This window comes from Corvus cornix, chromosome 1 (genome assembly GCF_000738735.6).
Source record: "Corvus cornix cornix isolate S_Up_H32 chromosome 1, ASM73873v5, whole genome shotgun sequence".
Lineage (NCBI taxonomy): Eukaryota > Metazoa > Chordata > Aves > Passeriformes > Corvidae > Corvus > Corvus cornix.
This window is the reverse complement of record NC_046332.1, coordinates 48,769,582-48,793,726: the sequence shown is the minus strand read 5'-3', so window position 1 is coordinate 48,793,726 and position 24,145 is coordinate 48,769,582. Positions and strand designations below refer to the sequence as shown.

Below are 24,145 nucleotides of genomic sequence, written 5' to 3'. Positions count from 1 at the left end.
CTTATTTAGTTGGTGGACCAAAAGGTCATTTGTGTCATGCTGCTGCAGTGTCTCAAAAGTCAGAGTTCTGGGGGCAAAATACTTGAGCAAATTATGGCTTTGTTGCTTTCAAAACTATGGAAACTAAAATCAGAAGTCTAATGCTTACTAATACCTCCAGAAACCTTGCAGTAAAACCAGGGCTAACAGCAAGAGAAAAGATGGACTTTAGGATAGCTACTACTACATTTGTCAAACCAGAAGTAAAAGTCAAGCACGCAATCAATCAACGAGTCAGTGACTTCCAACATCTAAATAACCAGTCTACAGGCACAACACAGCCTGGACCCAAATCAAATCATCTTTTGTTGATCTAGTCTGCCTCCACAGGGCCCAAGGAGAGATTAAATATCACCAGTTGGAAGTTGAACCTGATTGGACTGCATTGCAAGACCTGTGGGGAATTTGATAGTGACATGTGTTTTGTGACAGCAGCAAGGCTCCCAATCACATGAGGTGCTCATCAAAACACCATTTTCCATTTGCACAAAACTAGAGGCTGAAAACTGACCTAATCTGGAGGTCAGGATAGAACATGAAAAAACCCTAAAGATTAAGCCGCCTTTTAATAAAACTGACAGTGAACATAATTAAGGTGATGAACTTATTTCACTGGTGCTTAAAGAATCCTGTACTTGGCTCGCAGAGAGGAAGGAGGCACAAAAGGTTAAAGAATGCTTTTATTCAGCTTTCAGCTTTCACAGTTCTAAACAGTAAACATAATTAACAATTCACCAATGGTATCAGAGAACATAGTCCTGGTATCAGTAAAATGTCTACTGTTTAAGGCACTGGTAGTGGGAAGAAAAAAAGACATAACACGGATTGCTCTTTCTTAATCAGAATTTGAATCTGTTATGAATATGTGCTTGCTATTCAGTGCTTAGAAACCCACAAGCTGCATTCACAAACAAATGTTTATACAAGTTCGGTAATTACCGAGGCTCCCCTACTTCAACTCTAGAGCAAGTATTGCTTTTCTTTGGAGTGGAATCAATTTTTAACCTACTAAAATAAACCAAAACACAAATTACTTCAGCAGTATGGCTTTAAGACCCTGTATTTGGTTACAATATAGCAAGCCAAGTTAAATGACAGCATACAGGTGCCAAATACTGTCATTTTAAAACAAGCAGTTTTACAATATAAAAATTAGTTTAGAACATACTATAGCCAGTTTTTGTACAAACATTCTTACAAAACTGAATTACTAAAAAGAAGTCAAGAAAGTTTTAAATATGAATCACACTTTACATGTTGTATGCATAAAATTACTTATCCTGATGATATAAATTAGGAATACTACAAAATTTTTAAAGCTGGCATTCATATGCTATTGAAATGCACACATCGGAAATACTGAAGTGTTAGTTCTGCCAAAATCCTTAAGAGTCACTCTTATATTTGCCAGACTGATGTACAGTGACTTAGGTTTCTAAAGGAGCCACAGTGACCTCCCGTGGCCACCTAAGAAATCCCTGTCCTTAACCTTTTTTTCCATTTTGTACATGGCATTCCACAGAAGTGCCAATAAACTTAAAAGGTACAACAGTGGTTTCGTGCCTGGTCCAACTACTCCAGGAAACTACAGTATTTCTATTTGCAATGAGCATAAAGGAGCACAGCCTTCACACAATCTAGCTCCTGGTCACAGAAAAAAAGTCAAGTGTCCTCTATGATTTATCGAGAAACTGTTCCAGAACCTTTTAGAGAGCTGTTTTCTGTAAGTCAGTGAGAGATGATGTTTAATAGATGTTCAACACTTATTCAGTATTAGGCTCCCAAATAAATAACTTCAGCTTTTGAAAGAGCAAAGGAAGGAAATGTAAATTGATGCTGTCTGAACCAAGTCCAAAGCAGAACAGAGGTGAAGTTGTACAAGACTCTTAAATGTGTGTCAAGTTCATTGGTATATAAAGCCCAGAAACATTCTAAAAAGAAACCAAGTGGAGGAAAAGAATCCAAAAGTCATTTAAGTGCCTTCTTCCATTGTTCTGAAGGGATGCAAGCAACAGGAACAAAACACTGACTTCCCATGTCATGAACAGATGAACAACATGAAAACAAACCAAAAATCACAGTAGTGACTGTCCCTCATCTGTAGAACAGTAATTAACACTTACATTCTTCTACTGCTTATAAATCCTCTCTGTTATATCCAACTTTTTTTCCATTATGTGACTCTTCTGTGTTTGGTGCCAGCCATGTGAAATATACCTTCACTGGATCGATATTCCAATGCTTGTGAAATGATACTGGAATTTGGTGAGAAAGGTAATCTTTTGGGTAGTCCATTGGCCTTGCCTAAGATGGAAGAAAGAAGCAAAAGCACTGGTAGTTAATGATCAATAATAATTTTAAAAAGAGAAAGTATCACTGCTCAATGGCCTCTGTAACAGAACAATGTGGCACTGACAAAATACTCAAGATGGTAACAAGGAGGTTTTTACATCATTCTATTAAATCAATTGACAAGGCATTAGTTTACATCTTCAACTCACACTGGAGCCATCATGCTAGGAATGAAGTACACTGATATTTAATATGCCCTATTTCTTGGGATATGAAATGTCCACCATCTATGCAGTCAAGCAATAAACAGTGTAGTTGGTATGGAATCTTTTTAAATATGCAGTTTTGGCTCAATAATGACAAAATTATTTTAAACAATATTCTCTTCCTCCTTCTAATGACAGTTGTCAGCACTGCCACTGTGATTGTAGGCTCCTAATAAGGCCATAAGCAGCCAAAATACATGGAGTTTTATGATAGGTAAAAGTTCCAAATATGGGATACATTGTGGTGCCAGAAAACTGCGTTGTTGTTCTTTAGCAGGCTATATCAAACCAGAAAGAATTACAACACAGCTACAAGATGCAGCTGCTGTCCTAATGCACCACATGTATTTCATTTTCTCTGGCAGTTCAGTAGCACATAAATGCACCTTTACATAAACAATTCCCACCTGTAGTGGTCCCTGGAAAAACAACTACATTTTTGCCATTGGAGTTTTTGTAAAGAAAAATGCATGGAAGGCAAACTTTTGTGTTTTATATCTAAGGAAAAAAAAACCCAAACAAGAGGAAAATTGAGTGATTTGGATAACAAATAATTGATTTGATGCCTAAGCTGGTAACTGATTCAATACTGCACGCTTCACCTACTTATGGTGGTATTTATGAATTCTCTATGCAGTTCTGTATACATCACAGTCATAAAATTAGGCAACAGAATTTGACATTATGAAATCTGAATATGTGTTGTTGGTGTTATGGGTATTTTTATCCTGATATTTAAATGACAGAGTGCTTATTTTTAAAAATTCCACTGGAGAAATCAAGAGGGAACCTATATCCCTCACAACTTTTGAAAAACACTTTGAAGAACGTTTGGGTTTCAAGAACCTGAAGAATTTATTTTGGATAAAGAGAGTTTTTACACAACTGAGACCAAAGATTTTTGCTGTTTGAAAATTAATCAGCTTATTATTAAGCTATAGACACAATTCTGGTGTTTTGATAATTCTAAAATAATGATATCTGCTCTAAAAACTTTTTTTTTTTAACTAAAATTTGTATTTGGTATTCTAGAAAAGCCAAATATATTGCTTTAGCCCAGATTTCATATTTAAGACCACAATTCTGGCTGCTTCTCGACATGGGAAGGTTCCTGTTCTCTTTAAGAGTCTCATCATGTCAGAAAGCTCTGGCACAGGTTACAGAATATGTATGTATCTAACTCAGCAAGTAGGCAGCAGGAAACCAGTAAGAGTGAGCAAACACATCATAGACTTTCCAAGAATGAAGATATCTTTGCTTCTCTTTCATAATCCATCTCAGTACAATTTTAGATTCACATACTTCAAGGAACATCACACATCATAATATTTCACTCAAGTCCTTAAGAAGTTATTTTCTGGTTGACAGAAAATCCAAAATTGGTTTTCTCATTTTTAAAATATTTTTTTCACAATAGTGGAATTTGTAGAACAAGCACATCCAATTTTTATTCAGTGGTTTTCCCCCAAGGGTTAACTCCTGTTTGAGGGATGTTTAATTAGAATTCGTTATAAGTAACAGTAAAGATGAATTAGAAGTCAAGTGCAATTTTCTGTGTGGAAAATCAAACTCCTAGGATTTCACTTTCAAAGTGATTCAGTATCAAATGCACACTATTAAAGATTACAAGGAAGTTCTTTGGTTTTTTTTTAATAAGGACCATTCTTACAAATTTGGAAAATGAGTTCTGTTCTGACTCTGCTTTAATTAGGTTGGTTTGTTGTTTTGGTTTTTTTAACACTTCTTCAAGCACAAATTATTCAATAACTGCTGATTTTATAATATGCATGACTTGTTTTCTTTCTGTACTGAAAGGAGTAAGCAATGATAAACAAAACAGGAGAGTAAACAGATATGATTTCTTTACACGGACAGGGAATTAAAATATTGAACAGTGTGTTCTCAGTCTTCCCACTTCTCTAAATAGTAAATGTAATGAGAAATGTAATCTTAACATAGGAAAAGATGACAATTTAAATAAGAAACTCCCTCCCTCCACTGACAGCTACTTTGAACGACATGGTAATTTACTAATTCTCAAGTCGCTTATTATCTTATTTTCAGCTCTTATTCAGGTACGCAGGTCTTCCCAGTTTTTCAACTAGATCAACACCTGAAAAACATCAAATGCTACACTCATTTAAATGCTGATTTTTAAAAAAGTTGTGCACTGTTTGGGAAAAAAATCTTTAGTGCTTCTTGTTCATACCACAGAAAAATTTGGTTTACTTGGCTTACAAGGAAGAAAATCTCTACAGGCCTCAATGCATCATGTTTTCCACTGTGGCACTACAGTTAGCTTGTTAAATATTGTGGAAGACAGAAACAAAATTCAAATCTACTCCAGCCATTTTCTCCCAAACTCACATGAAAATTATGTTTTGGGAGCTCTCTTTCCCATGTGCTAGCATAGAGCAATTTATCATATTTATACCATTCTTCAGAATCCACCACAAAACCAGTATTTTCATATTTTAAATCTTCACTAATGAGATAGTTCAGAATAGTAAATACTGAATCAATAGAAAAATTAGGTAAGTAGAGCAGGCAGATTTATTGAAAAATTTTAGTTAGTTCTCCATTACCTGAAGAAAAAATTATTGTTGTAGGTTTTTTTCCTTCAGAGGACATATGACAACTATTCAAAGCATGTGGCTCCTAATTCTATTTGTTTTTCAAAATTCTCACCTCTGACAGCATCTTTAATAAAATATAGTTATAGATTAGCTAAAATATCATATCAACTAGCAAAGTATTGTAGTAATCCATGGTATGAGAATGCTCTTATTTGATCAGTCTTGTTCTGCTGGGAACCAAGGTAAAGCAGCAGCATCATCTTGGTTAGTGTTATTACATATTGATCGAGTTTGAATATTTATGACTGTTTTATACTTAGAAAATGAAATACATTTTTAATACTCAAAAATAGCTCTCTGACCTGATGAAAAAGTGGACTGTGTGTTATAGGGATTCCTAAGCCACTGAAACACATTCCAAGGACCATATCATCAGGGGCATCCATGCTGTAACACCGGCATTTGCTAGCAAGCAGTTTCTGAACAGCTGTTCTGCTGAAAACCATCCTGAATTTAAAAAAAGCACATGAAATGTATAAAACTACTAAAGACACCAAATAATTGTAATTAATAAATATTGCTAAATTATTTTAAACTGCAAGACCAAATGTAGCCCTCCAATACAACATATTTGAAATTCAAAATTTGAGGGGTCAGAACGGACAAATGCCAGAGGCATTTTCTGAAAGATAATTACTTTTTATACTGAAAATTAATTACACCAATTATACCCATTGTTGTTATTCCAACAACAACTTAGCTACCCACCATTTCTACTACTGCAGATAATTCCTCCTAAATTTGGCCTGGACTCAAAAGGAATATTCTCCTCAATCTTACTCAAACGTGAGAGAGAAGAGTTGGGGACTCGTGACCAGCATGTGTCACTACACAGAAGGTGTGAGGTGAATTGCAGACATTTGGGGAAAACATCACTGTTTCTGTTGAAAGTGATCTGTGTTGTAATTTAGAACATTTGCACTCAAAACAGGAACTAATGTAGATCTCAGTAGCAGCTTAAATAGATTACCCTCCTCCACCAGTGATGTAACTGTATCCTCCTGTTCCCAAGCCATAGCCGTAACGCTCGCCAAGGAATACTGGTTCATTTGGGTCATAGCAGCTGAGCAATTTTCGGAGTCTGAAGATACTATAATATGAAAAGCCATTAATAAAAAATCTTGTAAACATTCATTTTGGAACAGACATTGTTACCCTCAACAGCATTCTATTAAATAGCACAATGATGACAGGAGAAATTCAGAAATTCTACCCAAAAAAACTCCCCCAGAGATACAAACTGCTAAACAGAAATTTATGATGGGTTATTTACTATGAGATATGACTGCTGAATTTGGTCAAATCATGAACAAATTAGCTTAAAACATTTTTTGAAGTAGGCAGTTTGTCAGCAAAACTGCATCTCATCTCAGAGAAAACATGAAATTATACTTTCCAAGCAATGTTAAGATCTTTGCAAATTATCTGTGAACATCTACAAATTGAAAAGCAAAAAGGGTTGGTTTAGTTATATGAATATTGCATTATCCACAGTTACATCCTACTTCTTCTGTCACATGATTTAATGTAAAGTACTGTCTTGAACCACTGTTCCTAACCATGTGATCCTGCTCATTGATCACTGTGCCTTTTTTGCTTTCACTGCAGTGTCAGATTTTATGAGAATGGGATCTAATTTTCCAACCAAGGCAAGTTCCAGAACACCATTCTGGGTAGCTCAGACAACTGACCTGAGCTTATGAAACCTTTCTTCTGACACATTTCTGTGAGAAACACATCTTAGAAAGGGTATTAGCAAATGACTATACCCCCTCATCTCAAACACACCTACACTGACGAATCACAAAATGTGGTGTATTCAGACTATATGATTACATGATAACACTGATATGCACAGTTTTAACCAAGTTACAATATTGTTTTTAATATCCATTAAAAGAATACTGATGGAAAGTGACAATTTTTTTTCTTAAAGTAATATAAAGCTACATAACTAATAAAATAGCTGTATCACTTAAATAAAGAACAGGTGAATATTGCTAAATCTCTTACTGACATAAACAGTGGTAATTCCTGAAGTAATGCAATATATACCTTATCAGTGTGTCATCATCCACTACAACTAACCAAGGGGTTCTGGGAGAAGTATGATTCAAAAACCTTTCCAAAATGGCAAAAGTTTTCCCACAGTGACCTGAGAAAAAGAGAAATTAACAGAATATACACTTAAATAAAATAGGAATTAAATTAAAAACAAGCTTTATTCCAGCTATCTGTCAAGCTGTTGGACAAACTGCTACTCTTAATTTAATTAAAAGAGTTGTAAAAATGAGAAGACTATGATAGAAGCATGATCTGCAAAATACTCCAAGATACTGTCATAGCATTTCATGATGCATCAGGCAGATCCATTGCTTTTATAGAAATATTTAAATGTATACTAATCTACTGTACTCGTCATTGGCAACTCAGGTCCTGATCACTGCCTCTAAGGAAAGGTCTCAACATTTATCACAAGATTATAATGAAGTTCAGAGGTAAGACACCCTTTGCTAGGAGTGGAGAAGTGAAACACCCTTGTTCAGAATAAGCAGGACATGATAAACAAGAAGTTTCAGACCTCTACTGAATCTTCTTTAGATCTTGGACAAATCTCATTTCAGTCAGTCTTTATTCATCACAGTTGATTATCTAATGTAATTAGATATCAATATTACATTTACTAAACAATCATTCAAAATAAATTGTATTTGAAGCCACTTCCAGTTAAAATATTCTGTGACAAAATGCAGTAACTCTATGCTTAAGAAATGAAGTGAGTCCTCACTTTGGTGATTTTCTGAAACGGTGAACTTAATGCAGACTGATATGAGAACAATTACAATATTAAAGCCAAGATTTCTATATTATATTCTATCACAAAACATGGAAGCTCCCTGGCATGACTAGAACTACTGGGCATGGCTTCTACAAATGATCCACATGTGCCCCACAAGCTTGCTGCCTCCTGAAAACACTCACTGCTTGCTCATGTCCCTGTGCACACAGAAATCCCTGCCTATCCTTTCTCTGCCTCTAACAGACAGAAAAAAGGGGCAGAAATAACCCAGAGGTCAGAACAACTGACCTAGTGGGCCAGATAAGGCTAACAGGCCACTGCCTGGACACCTGTAATTCAGAAGGTAATACATATAGGCTATGAGCCTAAGAACGATATATCAAATGAAAGAAAAAATCAAAACTAGTAAGCTCAAGAAAGCCATCATATCCATAGCCTTTTTTGTATTCAAACACAAAGTAAATTAATTTAAATGCCTATTATTTGCTATAAAAAGATGTTTCAATCTTAACATTTAATTTTTGTGCTTAAATCAAGGCATGCTATGCACCAGCATATAATATCTGAATACCATATGGCACGTAATTTATGCTCAGTAACCAGTTGGCACCGCCTGAGATCTTTTGAAATAAATTTATGACTTCTTCACTGTTGATGATCTTACACAAAATCATCAATAACTGTAGAGTTATTACTCTTACCCCAAGTAATAACAGCAATTTGTTTTTCCTCTTGCAGTATATCAGTATACCATGCTTTCATAATCTCAGTATTTAGGTTTCTGCTAAAATGAACATGTTAACTACACAGGGGGACTCTGAATGTATTTTCCATCCATTTCCTGTGTCAAGAGCATTCTTTTAGTTTAGGCTGCACATATGTGCTAGAGAAATACAGAATTTCTAAATGACATACTTGACATGAAAGACACGTATCATCCATAAAACTTCACTTCTTCAGTCAGTCATTTGCGCAAAACTGACAAACAGTCAACATCTCACCTCTGTCAGTATTAGGTATGCCTAAATCTATAGTAGGAATGGAGATGTCTGCATAATCACTGTAGTATTCAATAAGGGCAGCTTCTCTTTCCCAAGTCTGCTTTACAACTGGTACTGCAAAAGAATGATTGACGTTCAAACACAAGTAACTTGATTAAAATAGATACTTGATCCAAATATTCATGTTAAGCACTTCTTGTTAGCCACATTCCTTCACATGGTAATAAAATGCTGCTTCAAATACAGCAGCATGATTCTAAATGTTCATTCTATTTTCTTTCCTATAACATTTAGAGAGAAAAAATTTTACATTTTTATGAAAGCCAGTCAGGACAGTTTTATTTAAATAATAAAAAAATTCTATTAAAATATGAGTATAGTTTCATAAAACTATTATTCATAATAGTAATTAAAAACTGTGATATTTACATTTTGACTAACCAAAGCATGGAATACTTTTACACTTGCTATGGTAGGATTCATAGCACACATCAGCACAAACACTGTCAGAGATCAGTCCTTCTTCCAGTATTGACATGCCACATTTTAATCCAACGGTACAGTGTATCACATATTCTGAATCAGAAACAGACCAAATGTACCTTTTGAAACACTACACTTGTGTTGTACACATCCCATCTGACAACAACATCATATTAATGCTCAAAAGCACCTGTCTCTGGAGACACACACAGGGCATTTTATAACCATTCCTGTTACAAATGTATAAATATTTATTGTTTCATTTATAAATAAGAAGCATTTGTATAGTTTATAAATATAATACAATCAATTTTGATCCCATGGAGATTCTATTCAAAGGAGGATTTCTTAATGCTTCTCTAAAAGAGCAACCTTTTTCTAACTAGTTTGCCATTTCACATCAACATTTAAAATTGATCACACAAAATTCTAGTAATGATGCTACGAGTGTTTAAATTACATCCAGAAGTGAATAAATTATGGGTAACACACACACACAAAAAAAAATCCAGCCATCTGCAGGGTGTTTAGAAGAAATCCATCAGATTGAAATAAGGGTCTCTCTTCCATCCTAAAAATGAGGAGTTCGGGCCTTAGATGAGCAAGTACTCTGAAACACTGCATTCTGCTGTTAGTTTCTCTGCTTTATGTTCTCTGGCACCATCCAGGAGGTCTCACTGGTAGCAGGTAGTGCTTTAAATGGAGGAATATTTATGTAACTTCCCTTTGCTGCTGTACATTTCTGATGTTTGCGAACAACTCATTTTAGCCCCTTGCTAAAATCATCCATCACCTAATTTGAAGTTTGTTGCCTACCTAGTTGCTCACTTCCCTCTACTCTTGAGTACACAGGATCTATTATTATTGATTGGCCAACAGCCAGTTTGATAACAGTTACCTTTTAGCTCATTTTAGTGTTAAGACAGAGTAATAAGAATTCAGTGCACTAACAGAAAGGCTCTCATATTTGGAGAAAAAAAAAATCACTTTTGTAGCATTTTGAAGTGGTCCATACTGCTTTTCAAAGGTCTTAAAGAAAAGTAAAAGTGTTCTCATTTTTTTCATTAAAAAATCCAAAGGGAATTATGTACAAAAAAAAATATGTAGAGGCAGGAAATTATTTTCTTATTCTGTGGAAATGTTCTACTTAAAAATGTTTCCCAGAAGAACAAAACCAAAAGGTTTCAGAAAACGAGGCCCCAGAGCAGAAGCATCTCAAATACACAAGAGCATCCAACCTTCCCCTCGCAGAAGAGATGCACCTGTAAAGGTTGTTTTACCTTTCTTCAAACAAGGACCTGAAACTCAGCAGGGTTCTTTAACACACAGAAATATTTGCTGTTACAGACTGAGCCTTTCTATTTTTTTGGTGGAATCCCCCCTCCTTCTATAAATGAAGAAAAGTTCACTGAAGCAAGGACTTGAGTCTCACCTCAGTTGAAAGGTCTGGCAAGGGGGCTTTAGCTGAAGCATCTTTGTCTTTCCTTTGCTTGTCTTGATGGAAATGTCACCAGGCAGACTAATGTCTATTGTAAACTGAATCCCACAATACTTTGTAATTTCTAGCAAATTGTTTCTTCCAAAAAAACCAATTTGAAATTTTGGACTAGACGACAATGCAAATATTTATCAATATGTATTAATACTTGTGATCACACCAAGGTTTTAATACCACTAGACATACTTAAAGGTCAGCTCTAAGCTGTTAATGACATTTTATTTCTGCTGTTTCTAGAACCCTAATGCATGTTTGCAGTCTCGAAAATTTCTTTTATAACTACAGATGGTATGTGTAAGAAGGAGAGTTGTATCTGAAGTAAATTCTGAGGTAAAATTTAGCAGCTTTTAAAAGCACATCAATTTCCAAGCCTTGGTGCTGCATTAATGTAGTTTTTGGCATACAATAAAGAATGACTTACCAGGTAAAAAGAGCTCTCTGAAGCTGGCATCCATTAATCTTTCAAAATCTGGAGTAAGATTATCCTCTATTGCATAACACTGGAAGCTGTGAGGAAAGTTCAAGAATTTTCCTCAGTCTTCAACAGGTGTTTCTTGAAGGATGTTTATGCTATCTTTTTGAGGCCTCAAGTTACTTTCTGACTTTCTAGGTTGGTTTTTTTTTTTTTTTCTTTTTCTTTTTTTTAAATTTTGATGTTAAAAAATTAACATGGATCCAGGAAGGAGAACTCTTCAGTGAACTCCAGTTACAGGACAGTCAATTTTGTTTTGTCAAAAGCGATTTTTTTTGTTTGTTGTTTTTAGCATGGTGACTATCACAGCTTGTTTAACCCTACAATTTTCAGATGGAACACGCCACAGTGCTTCACACACTCTTGATCTGGGCTGCTGGTTGGACAAAGTACTACATATGACCAGATTCCTAGAAGGCACAAATTTTCCCATTCCAATCATTATAAAAAACACGTGCATGTGGAACAGCTAGAAGCAAGATGACAGACAGCATAAGCTGCTCCATCTTATACTGGAGAGGAGGGCAGGACAAAAGGAAGGAGATGAGGGACCTTCCAGCTTGTTCAAATTTCTATATCAGCCATCAAAGAGCTGCACAATTGCCACTGCTAGTACAAAGAAGAGAAGTGAAGCAATTATCTGGGGGAAACTCACTGAAGGATATTAATAGCTGCTGTATTAATTCATATTGCAACAGTTCCAATTTACAACAATATAAGCTAACTTTATGCATATTTAAATGTAGGTACTCAATTCCAAGTTTTTTGCCAACAGTGACTAATGATGAAACAATTTTTTATCTTGAATGTTTCACAGCACTTCTGAGGACTCTGAACAGCAAAAAGATTCCATCTGAAGGATAAGCTGTTTATAATTCCAAGACTTTCCTGTTTCCCAGTCGATTCTGCAAACGTTTAGTCCCAAGAGCTACAGAGACAGCATATATCAGCTTGCTTTTGAAATATTCATTTTATGAACTTTACTGCATAGAACTACTACCTTGACCAGCCAGCAACTTACTTCTGTCACCGTGAAATTTTCGACATGTTTTTACAGCAACAAAAACATCTTCCTTATTCACTGGCTCTCCCTATATGAACAGAACAAAAATTAATCTTTTAAGTGCAGGCTGTGCCTGTAGTATATTATAGGATATGTATGTGCATACAGATAATAAAACAGGAAATATCTTTTCATATTATAGCCTATCAAGCAGAATAGTGTTCTAGTGATATAGAAATGTACTTCCTGGTGTCTCTTGAAAAAAAAGGTATTGGTTGTTTAAAATTCCTGAAATAACATTATTGGAAATTTTTTTCCATTGATGCAGAACTCTAACGTGAACTAAAACACGGATCATTAGGGAAAGACCATGAGTAGAAGAACTTGTTGAACTAAGAATGATTCATCTGCAATACAATGTTTTCTTAATTTCTTTGAAATTAGTCACTATGAGAACACAAGTTGTCTCACACTTGGAAAAACCAGCTTACATGCTACACACTAGAAGTCTTTGAACTTCCTCAACTGTAATAAACCATTTGACCACTTTGATTTCTTATCCTTTTTGACACCAAGAGTTTTGCTCTCCTGGAAGCACGGAACACTTTTGGCCTCTATCTACACATAACTCATAAAACAATAATGTATTCTCCTAGAGGTGGAAGAGATGGCATCAAATACTATATTGCATTTTATCTTTAGCCTGAACAAGTTTTAGATTCCCATCCATGGGGAAATTAAAAAAAAAAAAAAAGTATCATCTATACTTCAGTCTCTGACTGTGTAAGGAGTGTAAGGATAAATAATTTATAGATCATGTGCCAACCAAACATTGTGGTACAAAGACTCATTAAAGCATATGCAATATCAGTTGCCAGGAAATTTCCTGTGCCACGGAAGCCTGAAAGCATATCCAAAATACATCCCAGATAAATGCCAGAATAAACTATTTTGTCAGGATTTTTTTTAGCTTACTGAAAAATATTTTCTCAAGTTTTGAGATTTTTGAACTCAAGTATTATGCATTTTAGTACGAGTTTTACTTCTACTAAGCAAATGGTATTTAAAATATTGTACTTACACAAAGTGGCAGAAAATTACTGAATGTTGTTGCACAGTGATCAACCTTATACGAGTCCACATCATCTGTGCAGAACTCAGGTACTGGAGTAAGATGTGGTCCTTCCCCTTTCTGCCAAATGTACAGGGCAATCTACCAAAATTGGAAACATTTATATCAGTAATTAAACTAGATAAAAATTTTCAGGGCGTACAAAGAAACCACATTACAGGACAAACTTAAGAGGAAAAGTGAAGAACATGGGATGGTGTAGCAGATTTGTCCCTTAGTTGATTAACTAATTCCTCCAAATTCTGCCTGTGGCACCACGCTCAGAGCCAGGTATTGGCTGTTGGCTCTTCCTGTTTCTTCCCTCATCATTCCCTGTGACTGGAAGGACAGAGAACACTAGTTATGCTCCTGGGTCCTTTAACCAATTGACCCTGTATTAGTTTGGAATTCAGCCATTCAGAATTAATGTCTATCACATGAACCCACACAAAGCACCAATGCTCCTAGACCACAAAGAATATTTGACAATTGAAACTGATCATGAATTATTTACAAAAATTCACAATATGCTAAAATTTCCCACTGAAAAATGAAATCTTCAATAGAAAGCCTTAGAATGGTGTGAAGCTATTTTATTTCAGAGGTGAGGTTAGAGTGCTATTTTGGGTTGTAGCACAGTATGACACAGGGTTACTAAAAACAATGGAAACAGATTTATAATAAAAAGACAAAAATAGTCTTAATCCTAGTTCAAATCTAATGTACATCACAAAAAATTCTGTTACTCAATTCCAGCTTTGAATAGGCACCAGGTAATATGCTGTATATTGTACAGTTACAAAAAGTCTAAGCAACAACCTACAAATGAGCAGCAGCACAACAAAAAATACTTTACCACATCTGCAAGATATGGAAGTGATATAAATGTTATGGATATAAGAAATAGGGACTTGGAAAGTAATAGGGTAAAACAAACAAAAAAGAAATAATAAAAAGGATGCAAAGCACAACAAAATATCAAAGACTGCAGGCAAATGTTATTAGGACTGTGTCAAACGAAAATATTTCTTATAAACTTAAACATTACACACAATCATTAAGAACAACAGATTATATTCTTTGATTTGTTGTCAATCTTGATTCACACAAGAAGAGCATAGATATAAAAATGGTTTAAGATGGAGAAGATGGTGATTTATTAAATAAATTAGAGGGAATGGAATTGTCTCTAGGGAGACATGAGACTGCACAGAAAGAATAACTACAGGGCTGAAGCAGGTTATCAAAGGCAATAAATTTGAAATGAAACATATGCAAAGACCTGCTACAGAATAATAAGTGGATAGAAGCCATTTTGTTGGTTGAGTGATCAGTTGTTTTTTTACTAAGCAATCTGTGGCCCATAAAAGGAATGTCTCTTAATGATCTTTTCTTATGACATTATATTTAGAGACTTTGTTAATGGTGAGGTAGACTGGAATACTGGGAATGTATGAATTATTTTGTCTTTAAAAAAAAATTAAAATAAAATGACTTTGTGAAGCCCAAAATCCTGCACTGAGAAAAATTAACAAGAGGAAAAAACCAGCTTCTTGTCTTGTTTCTCACAGCAAAATGAAAGCTGAGAGGGATCCAATTGTTTTTGAGAAATACATCAGTCAATGAGGGGAAACTATGTAAAATAGTGGTTTTGCACAAAACCAAATTAATTTAAATATGCTACAAATCTATAGTATATAAACACACTGTAGATTTATGTAGTAAATGAGGGGGTTTATGACCATTACAAGATCTGAAAAAGCAGCAGCAGTTTTATGTAAAGTCGGATTTTTTTCTGGACCAGAACAACAGTTTATAGATGACTTTCAGGAACAATAAAATAATTAAAATTGCTTCAGTGTCACTCATAATTTCAGGCCAAAACCTTAATCCTGTTCTTCCTTACTTCTTGTTCTTCTTCTACCTTATTCTTATTCTTAATCTTAATCATATTCCTATTTCAGGCCAGAAGCTTAAACCAGATTCATCCCCCTTTTCCACCCGTGGCTCAGAAGTTCACTTTGGTGACAGTTAAAAACCCTGGACAGCACAAACATTTTAAATGCAGAAAAAATTAAAAAGCTTCCAAAAATGAAACTCAGATACTCTTTCAGAGCCTCCTTCTCATGTTCCTTTTGGTCTGAAATACCTTCTGCCTACCTTTTGAAACAGTTGCGTACCAGAGACAAAAAAAAGTCCTTCCTGACTTCCATGCTGCAAGTTGCAGCACTGATTGCTCACACAAAGGGTGGTTCCTGAGAGTATTTGCTGCAAACCCTATCATATTTAGCTCTGAGAGTCTGATTCAGAAAGTGAATGAGGGTGGCAAGTATCTTTATCTAGTAAAACTCACTTCAGCTTATAGTTCACGAATTGGAATTCTCTCTCTTTCCTTACAGAGCAGTCCTTAGAAGGTATCTTAATATTTAGAACCATGTATGCATTCATTTATGAATGCAAGCTTATTAATGGATTTTTCTATGCTTAAAATATAGTTTTAAAGTATTACAATATTCTAAAGGAAGGAAATCTAACATGCCACTGCAGTCAAACTTTTTAGCAATGTTTAAGAATAATCTCCTATATCCATTATGATTTAAAAGCATTCAAATATACAACCTTGTGACCTTTTTTCTACCTTTTTTTTCTGCTTACCTCATGCTTTAAATCTATTGTAAAGTCTGACTTCAGTGGTTCGCTCTTCAACTTCTTTGCAAGCCTATACAATTAGAGATGAAAAAATTTAATCAAGCATATTAAAAAAATCAATCACTAGTGCATGCAGGAAAGTGTGGCTGATATTACTGACCATCTTATGGGGGAAAAATAATAAATCACATCTCTGTATTTACTGCCTCAAGAAGAAACTTATATTTATCATATAAATCCTTTTTTTTTTCTTTTTAATCTGAGCAGTGTCTTGATGTTAGTATTAATTTTCAGCACACACATTTTGATACACTCTTCCTGACCAAAAGAAAGTTCTCATCTGGAGTAGATGGAGAGTTTGGCATAACATTTTCAACAGATTAAAAGCAGCAGTGCATTTGAAGCTCAGTATTGATCAGCATCTCAAACTGCAGACAATATTCTCTTTTTGTGTATTGCAATGCACAGTATTTAGGGACTTTCAATTTATGAGAACATCAATCCTTGCTACAATAAGATGCATCTGAAATCTATGAACTTTTCAAATCTCATTTGAAAGCATCTAAACGTCTAATCTGAATTAAATATCTATCTTACAGCAGGAGAAACACTTCTAAAGGGCAATGCAAACACTCTAAAACCCAAGAATAAAACCACTGTCTGGGGGAGAATACATTTTTAAAATTACAAGATGGTATTGAACTACTTGAACAACTAGTACTGGACAACTATTAGCTAGTTGATGTAGGCAGAGTGAAGGAAAACAAATCACATGCACAGCAATGATACAGAAATCTATTTCTGCACTCTTGTCTACTAGTAAAATCTGAAGTGTTTATAATAATTATGCTTGGAATATGTAAAACAACGGAGAATAAACAGGAGAGATTAAAAATTCAATTCTTACTTGTTAACAAGTGGAATGCTAAGTGCCCAACCAGCAGCAAAATCTGGAAATTTAAAGACTGTAGGATTTTCAGCAAAGGCATAATGGTGAATTATTGTAGATTCTTCATCATATAATGCTTTACCTAAAAACCACTCCTGTAAAGGAATATAGGAAACAATTTTGTTCATCTACAGCATCCTTTTAGTGAAGATGACGACTGCATTCATGCTGAATAAAGCAAACCTGAAAACAAAAACAAGGGAAGCATATTGTTCACAATAAATAATCTGGACAAAAATTGTACTTGGTAAGAAATTAAACTAAAGGTAGCTCTCTGAAATCAAATACAGGCTGCATTTTCAAACTCCAGAATATGCCCTGGATTCCACTTGTTCAAAGAACACTGAATCCCAGAGTCATAGAATGGTTGAGGCCAGAAGAGGCCTCTTCAGATTATCTAGTCCAATTCCCCTGCTCAAGCAGGAGCACCCAAAGCAGGTTACCCAGGACTCTGTCCAGTCATGTTTTGAATACATTCCACAATCTCTCTGGGCAACCTGTTCCAGTGTTTGACTTCCCAAACTGACAGCTCTCCAGACAAGACACTCCAAAGCACTGTATTCAGGAACTTCATACATATCAGTTTTGAATTTCCATCCACCTGGTCTCTTCTACACTAGGGAACTCAAAAAGAGATTTCAGCTGTCACACCCTCACTGTCCTACCACAACATTTTAGGATTCTCACAGACAAACTGTTCTTAAGACAGATTTTTTACCCCCTTTAGTTATCAACAGGTACTAAGTCATTGCTGGCTATCCACATGGGTTATTCATTCTGGACATCTTTAGGGCTGTAGTCTACCACCCTGCTAGGATGACAGGAAGAGGAGTGGCACATACAGTTTGGTTTAACCTTGCTGCTGTTTTCCACTATGAAAGCACAGTTTGAATCAACCTACTGTTGGAACACAGCATCACAGAGGGGTTGAGATTGGAAGGGACCTCTAGGGATCACCTGGCCTAACCTCCCCTGCTCAGGCAGGTCCAGCTATAAAGCACAATGCTCAGGACCATGTCCTAATGGCTCATGAGTTACCTCCAAGGACTGAGACTTCACAATCTCTTTAGGCCAGTGCTCATTCATCTGCACAATAAAAAAGTGTTGTCTGATGTTCAGGTATAATTCAGCATCTGAGCGTTTGCCTTGAGGTCTTCATCTAAATAAGACATTCCTCACTGGTTTTTAGTTTTCCTGCAGTCAGTAATGCCCTTGGTTATCAACACAGGTCATTTTCTTAACATTCCTCCACAGTCTCTCTCAATGCTTTGAAACATTTGTTTTCACTCATTATTACATTCAGTACTACACTTGGATCAGTCTCAACATTTCTGTTACTAATCTCTACATATCCACATAGAAAAGCTGCAGATTCATCAACAATTCACATGCCCATTGCAGACCTCTTAATGAGATAAATGTATACCAACTTTTGTTTATGCAGACTGCTGAGACTTTAAAATGAATAGTGAATGAGATCATTCTGATATAACTCAGCTTAAATTTTGGGCCTGATGGACTACTGCTGTATACAAGGAATGGACAGCCACACTAAGACGACGATTACTATGTACAAAAGCAAAATGTTTCATTTTCCTTTTATTGCAGGTTGGAATGTAATTTGTTATCTTATTAGAATCTGTGTGTAATGCAAAGGACAGACACTAAAGCTGGCAAAAGGGCAGCATCTAGAACAAAAATGTTTGTGTTTCTATTCTGAGAATATCAATTACAAGTAGGTGTTTCTGAAACAGGAAAAAAAAAGGATATTCCAAAGGTCTGAATATATTCAGTCCTCCATTTTGAAGACCAAGTGTTTTAAAAGGTAAGATCTCTGAATTGCTGTTATTATTATTACCATTTTAGAAAAGAATTGTGAGAAAACACCACAAGGCCATGTGCCTGAAAAAGAAGTAAATATGCTAAAGTGAGTCCTGAAGCAGAATTACAATAAAGAAGCAAAACATATTTCACACAGAAGATTTTGGCTTCTTTTATTACAGGCAAAGGACTGACACAAAGGTGATTTTTTTCTGAACACTGAAAATTCTAAATATTAACACCTTTCATGTCAGTTGCATTGCCAAATTTTCTTTGCTCCTTGGTGACTGTGCTTCTATTTTGTTCAGCAAGTCTTTTGGTATTGTTTCTTTGGTATTGTTTGGTATTTCTTTGGTATTGTTTCTTTTCCAATAGGTACAGAAGACTTATCACCAAGACAAATCAGAAAGAGAATGCAAGTAAAACACCCTACTATTTTTTACATCAGAGACAAACTAACATCAGGCATTCTATCTGACGATAATCAGAATTGATAACAGACAGGAAAATGGGGAGAAGGGACCACAAAACAGACTACATTCATCTTTTTATTGATGGTACAAATTCACAGAAAAAATGGTTTCTCTGCTCGATTTTAACAGTTCTTTGACAGTTAGACAGGTGTTTGTACTGCTTCATGTTAAATACCTTGCTCTCAGCCTCAGCAACAGAAATCCATCCCCCTATTAAGGTGTTTGGACACATCTTTTCCAACATTTGGCAAAATACACTCAATCACATTCAAAAAAAAAGTCAAATATCTAAATTTTTATTTCACCTTAGACTTGTCAAATCTTCTGAGTGTTTCTAGCAGTTTTACAACTTGTATTCTTGTATCTTCTTCACAGAAGAAAATCCATGAGGAGTTCCTACCATAGGTAACAGAGAAGCTAAAAAAAGAAATAAACATTTTACTAATAAGGTGGATTATAGCCAAAATGGCACATTCAAGGCACATTCCCCAAATATAAATAGTTTGCCATCAATTCTTCATTTACACAGAAGCAGAAAATTTTACTACCGATTTAGAATTACACATCAAAGGACTACAGTGAATAGATAAAGATACTGACTCTGCAGCTACCTATTCATAAAGCACCAGCTATTCCAGAAAGAAGGGAACAGAGATACATAAAGAATTTCCATTCAGAAATGTACAGGTCTAATAGCCACCCGTGAATTCTGACGTCCGTTGATAGCAGTTTAAGTTACCTTCCCCTTCTTCCAAGGGGCCCCACCATTGGCTGTCTGACAGCACTGCAGCCACTGTCAAAATGCCTAATGAGAGCTTTTCTCACAGCTGTTGGACACTGATCATTCCCAACCTAAGAACTTCATTAGCTTTTCCAGTACAGTGAAACTGTACAGATTGAAGGGATTCCTCACAGATAGCAATACTCTCGATGCAGGATTCCCGACTCCCTCAGAAAAAAGCCACTCCTTGTTTCTCTGCTCCTCCCACCTTCATTCTTCCACTACTTATCAAAACAAAGCTGTAGTAATTAATAACATCCTAACGGAAAAAATCTACAATCTTTATTTGTCCAGTTTCCTCTGCATGGCTTTTACATCAATTCAATTTAACAAATCATCTGAGGAGAGGGATAAGAAAACCAGTACCTATAAACATCACAGTCTGCTTTCTCCACAGCACTTCCTACTGATAAAATCAGCAATGAAAAAACCAGCAGAAATGGAAGTCAGCAGAAGTAAGTAAAAAAGTTTGATTGGATCATTTATGTTTTGGGGAATGATGTTTGCCCAAAATAAACCCCAAAGACCAAAACCCACTTGAAAAGCCAAACCCATCATCTGAGGAAAACTTAAGCTAGAAAATGTGTTCCCTGCCTCTGCAGGTATTGAAATAACATGCTAGAAGCACCAGATGGTTGCCAGGTGTTAAACTAGTTCAGTCTATTTTCATCTGGGACAAGTTATTGTGCTTATTATTTGGGCTGGGGTAGAATTAATTTTCTTTACAGTATCACGACAGTCATCTTCCTGCTGAGCTACCTTTCCTCTGTGTCTTGCAACACTATTTGACTATTCACTACTTTCTGCTTAAGACACTTAATCTGCTAAACTACAGTAGCCAGAAGAACTCATTCATCCTTTCAGCTCATAAAAGCATATACTTGGTGCATAGTCAACACTGAAATCCAGCCAATTCTCTGCCATTCAGCCAAGCAAAAAAGATACAATCAATTTGGAAAAACACTTCCTAGCTGTCCCCTCTAAAACTTGCCAAACAAGTACAGAAAGGGTATCAGATACACCTCAGGTTTTTAAATATGTACAGTACTTAATACCCTGTGAAGTCTGCAGGCTTTTCTCTCACACGTTAGTGCTCAGCTAGAACTTCAAGACAGAAATGTGTGGATTTACATGAAAGCAGGTGGGTGAAGTGCAAAGGGAAAACACAAGAATGACCCCTACAAAAAGAATTACTGCATCTTGCGAATACAGCACACATAAGTTCACAAAAATAATTATCAGCTCATCTAGCTATTGATGGACAAATATAATGATTCCCAAGGCTAAGTACTTAAGGTCTCCAAGAGAGTCTAATTGAGACCTCAGAGCAGAAAAGTTTGGAGTTCAGACAACAAGGGGCCATTGGAGATATCCAGATAAGATCCTGTTTTGGATAATTTCTTAAAAAGGGATTTCTTCTCTGCTGAATGAACATGGTTACTGAGAAGAAATGTAGCAGGCCTTCTGGGCACAGTAAGGATTCTATGTCATAAGATATCCACTGATTGTATCTTCTGACATTACATATTTTGTCCAGCTTAACGTGTGTCCAAGAACTAAAAATTAAGAATTTTCATAATTGCTTAGAGACCTCCTTAAAAATGCTGACAACTACAGGACTGAGAAAAGCTGTTTTTTCAAAAGCAGTTTTCTGATACAGATGCACCTTATATCACAAGTAAAAGCATCATCAGCTGCTGCAGAATGGGCCGACCTCCCTTCTTCCTCTTTTGTCCATTAAGAAAACAAAACAATAAAAGCTTCAAAACATCAACATACTTCCAAACTGCTCCATGTCTTCATTTGCCAAAAGTACTAAGTGAAACAGTACACACAAGGAAACTCATACTCCAGAAATCTCAAGATGGAAATCCTCTACTTAAGATTCCTCTTCTGATTTCTAAAGAATTCTCTTCTGCTTTCTCATACAAATGAGCATTTGTATTTTTGCTTTTAGTTTTGTTATCTTATAAGAGCTATATCTGTAAACCCTATCACCAAGACATAAATAATTAAGAAGAGGAACCGCAAGGTCATTGAAACAGGAGCTAAGCAGGGAAAAAAAGAATGATTGATAGTTGGAACATCATCTTCCAGTTTTTTGATTTACTTCAAATCTCTTTTGCTATTTTTCACAGTTTACATATATCTCAAAGACAGCCACTATACAAACACTATTTTCATGTTTCTACACACAAAGCAGAAGGAAAAATATCCTGTCCTGCAATCATTCTGATATGAAAACCTCACCCTGAATAAGTCTACTAGATTACATGAACTAAATTAAATTTCAAGAGGCTGCAGATTTCAAATGCAAGCTTCAGGCAAAAGATAGACTTCAGCATCACGGAGCTTGAGGATTTCTGAAACAAAGTCATTGTTTCCTGACACTTTGCAAGATACTACCACTACTACCATATAAATGTAGCAGGTCTTCCTTGAAGCCATCTGCATAAGCTAAGAAGAAAACATATTTGAGATTTGAGACGACCTGTCTTTTCTGATCATACTAATATGAAAATTGGCCATATAAGCATCTAAAAAGATGCTGAAACCTACAACTTTTCACTACAGAGACATACCACCTCTCACAAACAATAAAAGCAATAAAAAACCCAAACAGCTATTATGATACATCAAAAAAAAAAATAATTACTCCATTCAGTCAAGTAATCTGAAAGATCAAAATTTCTGTAATACTTCACACCTTACACTATAAGAACTGGGGACCAAATAGAAAAATGCACATTTAAACAAGTTGTTTCTTTAGACTAGTTTACTTCCCTAATAATTTTTACATGCCCAGTGATTTGAGGAAGGTAGTTGCTCAGTTAAATTCTATTATTACTGTTCTTTTATTTAAAATAGGTTCCTCTGATTTAGTTAAGTTTATCAGAAAATTGCTTTGTAAAACACAAAAAAAAAAGAAGTACAGTAGAAAGTTAAAATATAAGGTTGCAACTCTCATTAAAAAACTTTGCTTCTGAAAAAAGAGGTAACTAATATATATATTCTTGGTTACAAAAACTTCTGAAAATAACTGACATTCATTACACTTACTCTCTCATTAATGGCAATATTGTCCATGCACCTTCATGCCTGTTGATCTGATGAATAAGCAGAACTGTAGGCAATTCCTTTAAGAAAAATAAAAAAATTCCCATTAAACTTGAATTATATATACTTTCTTCCTAAGTATCAATTAATCTTTAAAAAATTATTCTGGAATGACTACTTAGTTTTCATTGTTTTTGACTGGCAAGTAGCACTGAAGAATAGATGACTTAGGATGGTCTGAAACAAGGTGACCTGCAATTTAGAGATAGTGCCTCTTCCAAATCATAATTTCTTAATTGTCTTTTAGTTATAAAGCTAACAGACTTCAAGTTAAATGCTTTGCATAAGAACCCATGTAATCAATATACCATAGTAATCTCCTTGTCATACCATAAAATCCCATACTGTAAAGAAGTAATTAATGTAGGGTATTCTACAAAGGCTTCCATCGGACAGGCATGTTACACACAGCTTAAGTGAGAGTTCTGACACTCTTTACTTTGAGCTGAGCTTCGACCTGTCACACTAACATCATGACAAAACCCATGGATTTACACAAAAATCAAAATGAGGAGCCAGCATTTTCTTCTTCCTGAAAGATCAAAGAAGCTTTCCTACGAAGAAAAATATTTCTCATAAATTCCTTTGCTCTTTTGTTACTTGAAACCTCTTTGATGTGGCAGATCCCAATGTCTAGCAGATAAGCTACCATTCTGGGGTAGTTTCCAAAAAACCACCATTTAAACACAGCTTTCTGATAAACTAAACTGCACAATTTGTAATACATGCGAAAAGCTGGATACAGATACATCCC

The 24,145-nt window shown here is 35.4% G+C and overlaps 1 protein-coding gene across 1 annotated transcript in view; it reads right to left on the bottom strand.

Moving 5' to 3' along the window:
• Positions 1-701: 701 nt before the first annotated feature.
• Positions 702-24,145, bottom strand: part of B3GLCT (beta 3-glucosyltransferase) — a 49,730-nt gene continuing 26,286 nt past the window's right edge. The window contains exons 5-15 of the mRNA XM_039566103.1: positions 23,335-23,411; positions 19,799-19,910; positions 17,158-17,294; positions 16,257-16,320; positions 13,572-13,703; positions 12,509-12,578; positions 9,035-9,148; positions 7,289-7,388; positions 6,204-6,323; positions 5,536-5,680; positions 702-2,343 (exon numbers count right to left, since the gene is read on the bottom strand). Coding sequence (XP_039422037.1) covers positions 2,176-2,343; positions 5,536-5,680; positions 6,204-6,323; positions 7,289-7,388; positions 9,035-9,148; positions 12,509-12,578; positions 13,572-13,703; positions 16,257-16,320; positions 17,158-17,294; positions 19,799-19,910; positions 23,335-23,411 — 1,239 coding nt within the window. The 3' untranslated portion in view covers positions 702-2,175. The remainder of the gene's footprint in view (positions 2,344-5,535; positions 5,681-6,203; positions 6,324-7,288; positions 7,389-9,034; positions 9,149-12,508; positions 12,579-13,571; positions 13,704-16,256; positions 16,321-17,157; positions 17,295-19,798; positions 19,911-23,334; positions 23,412-24,145) is intronic.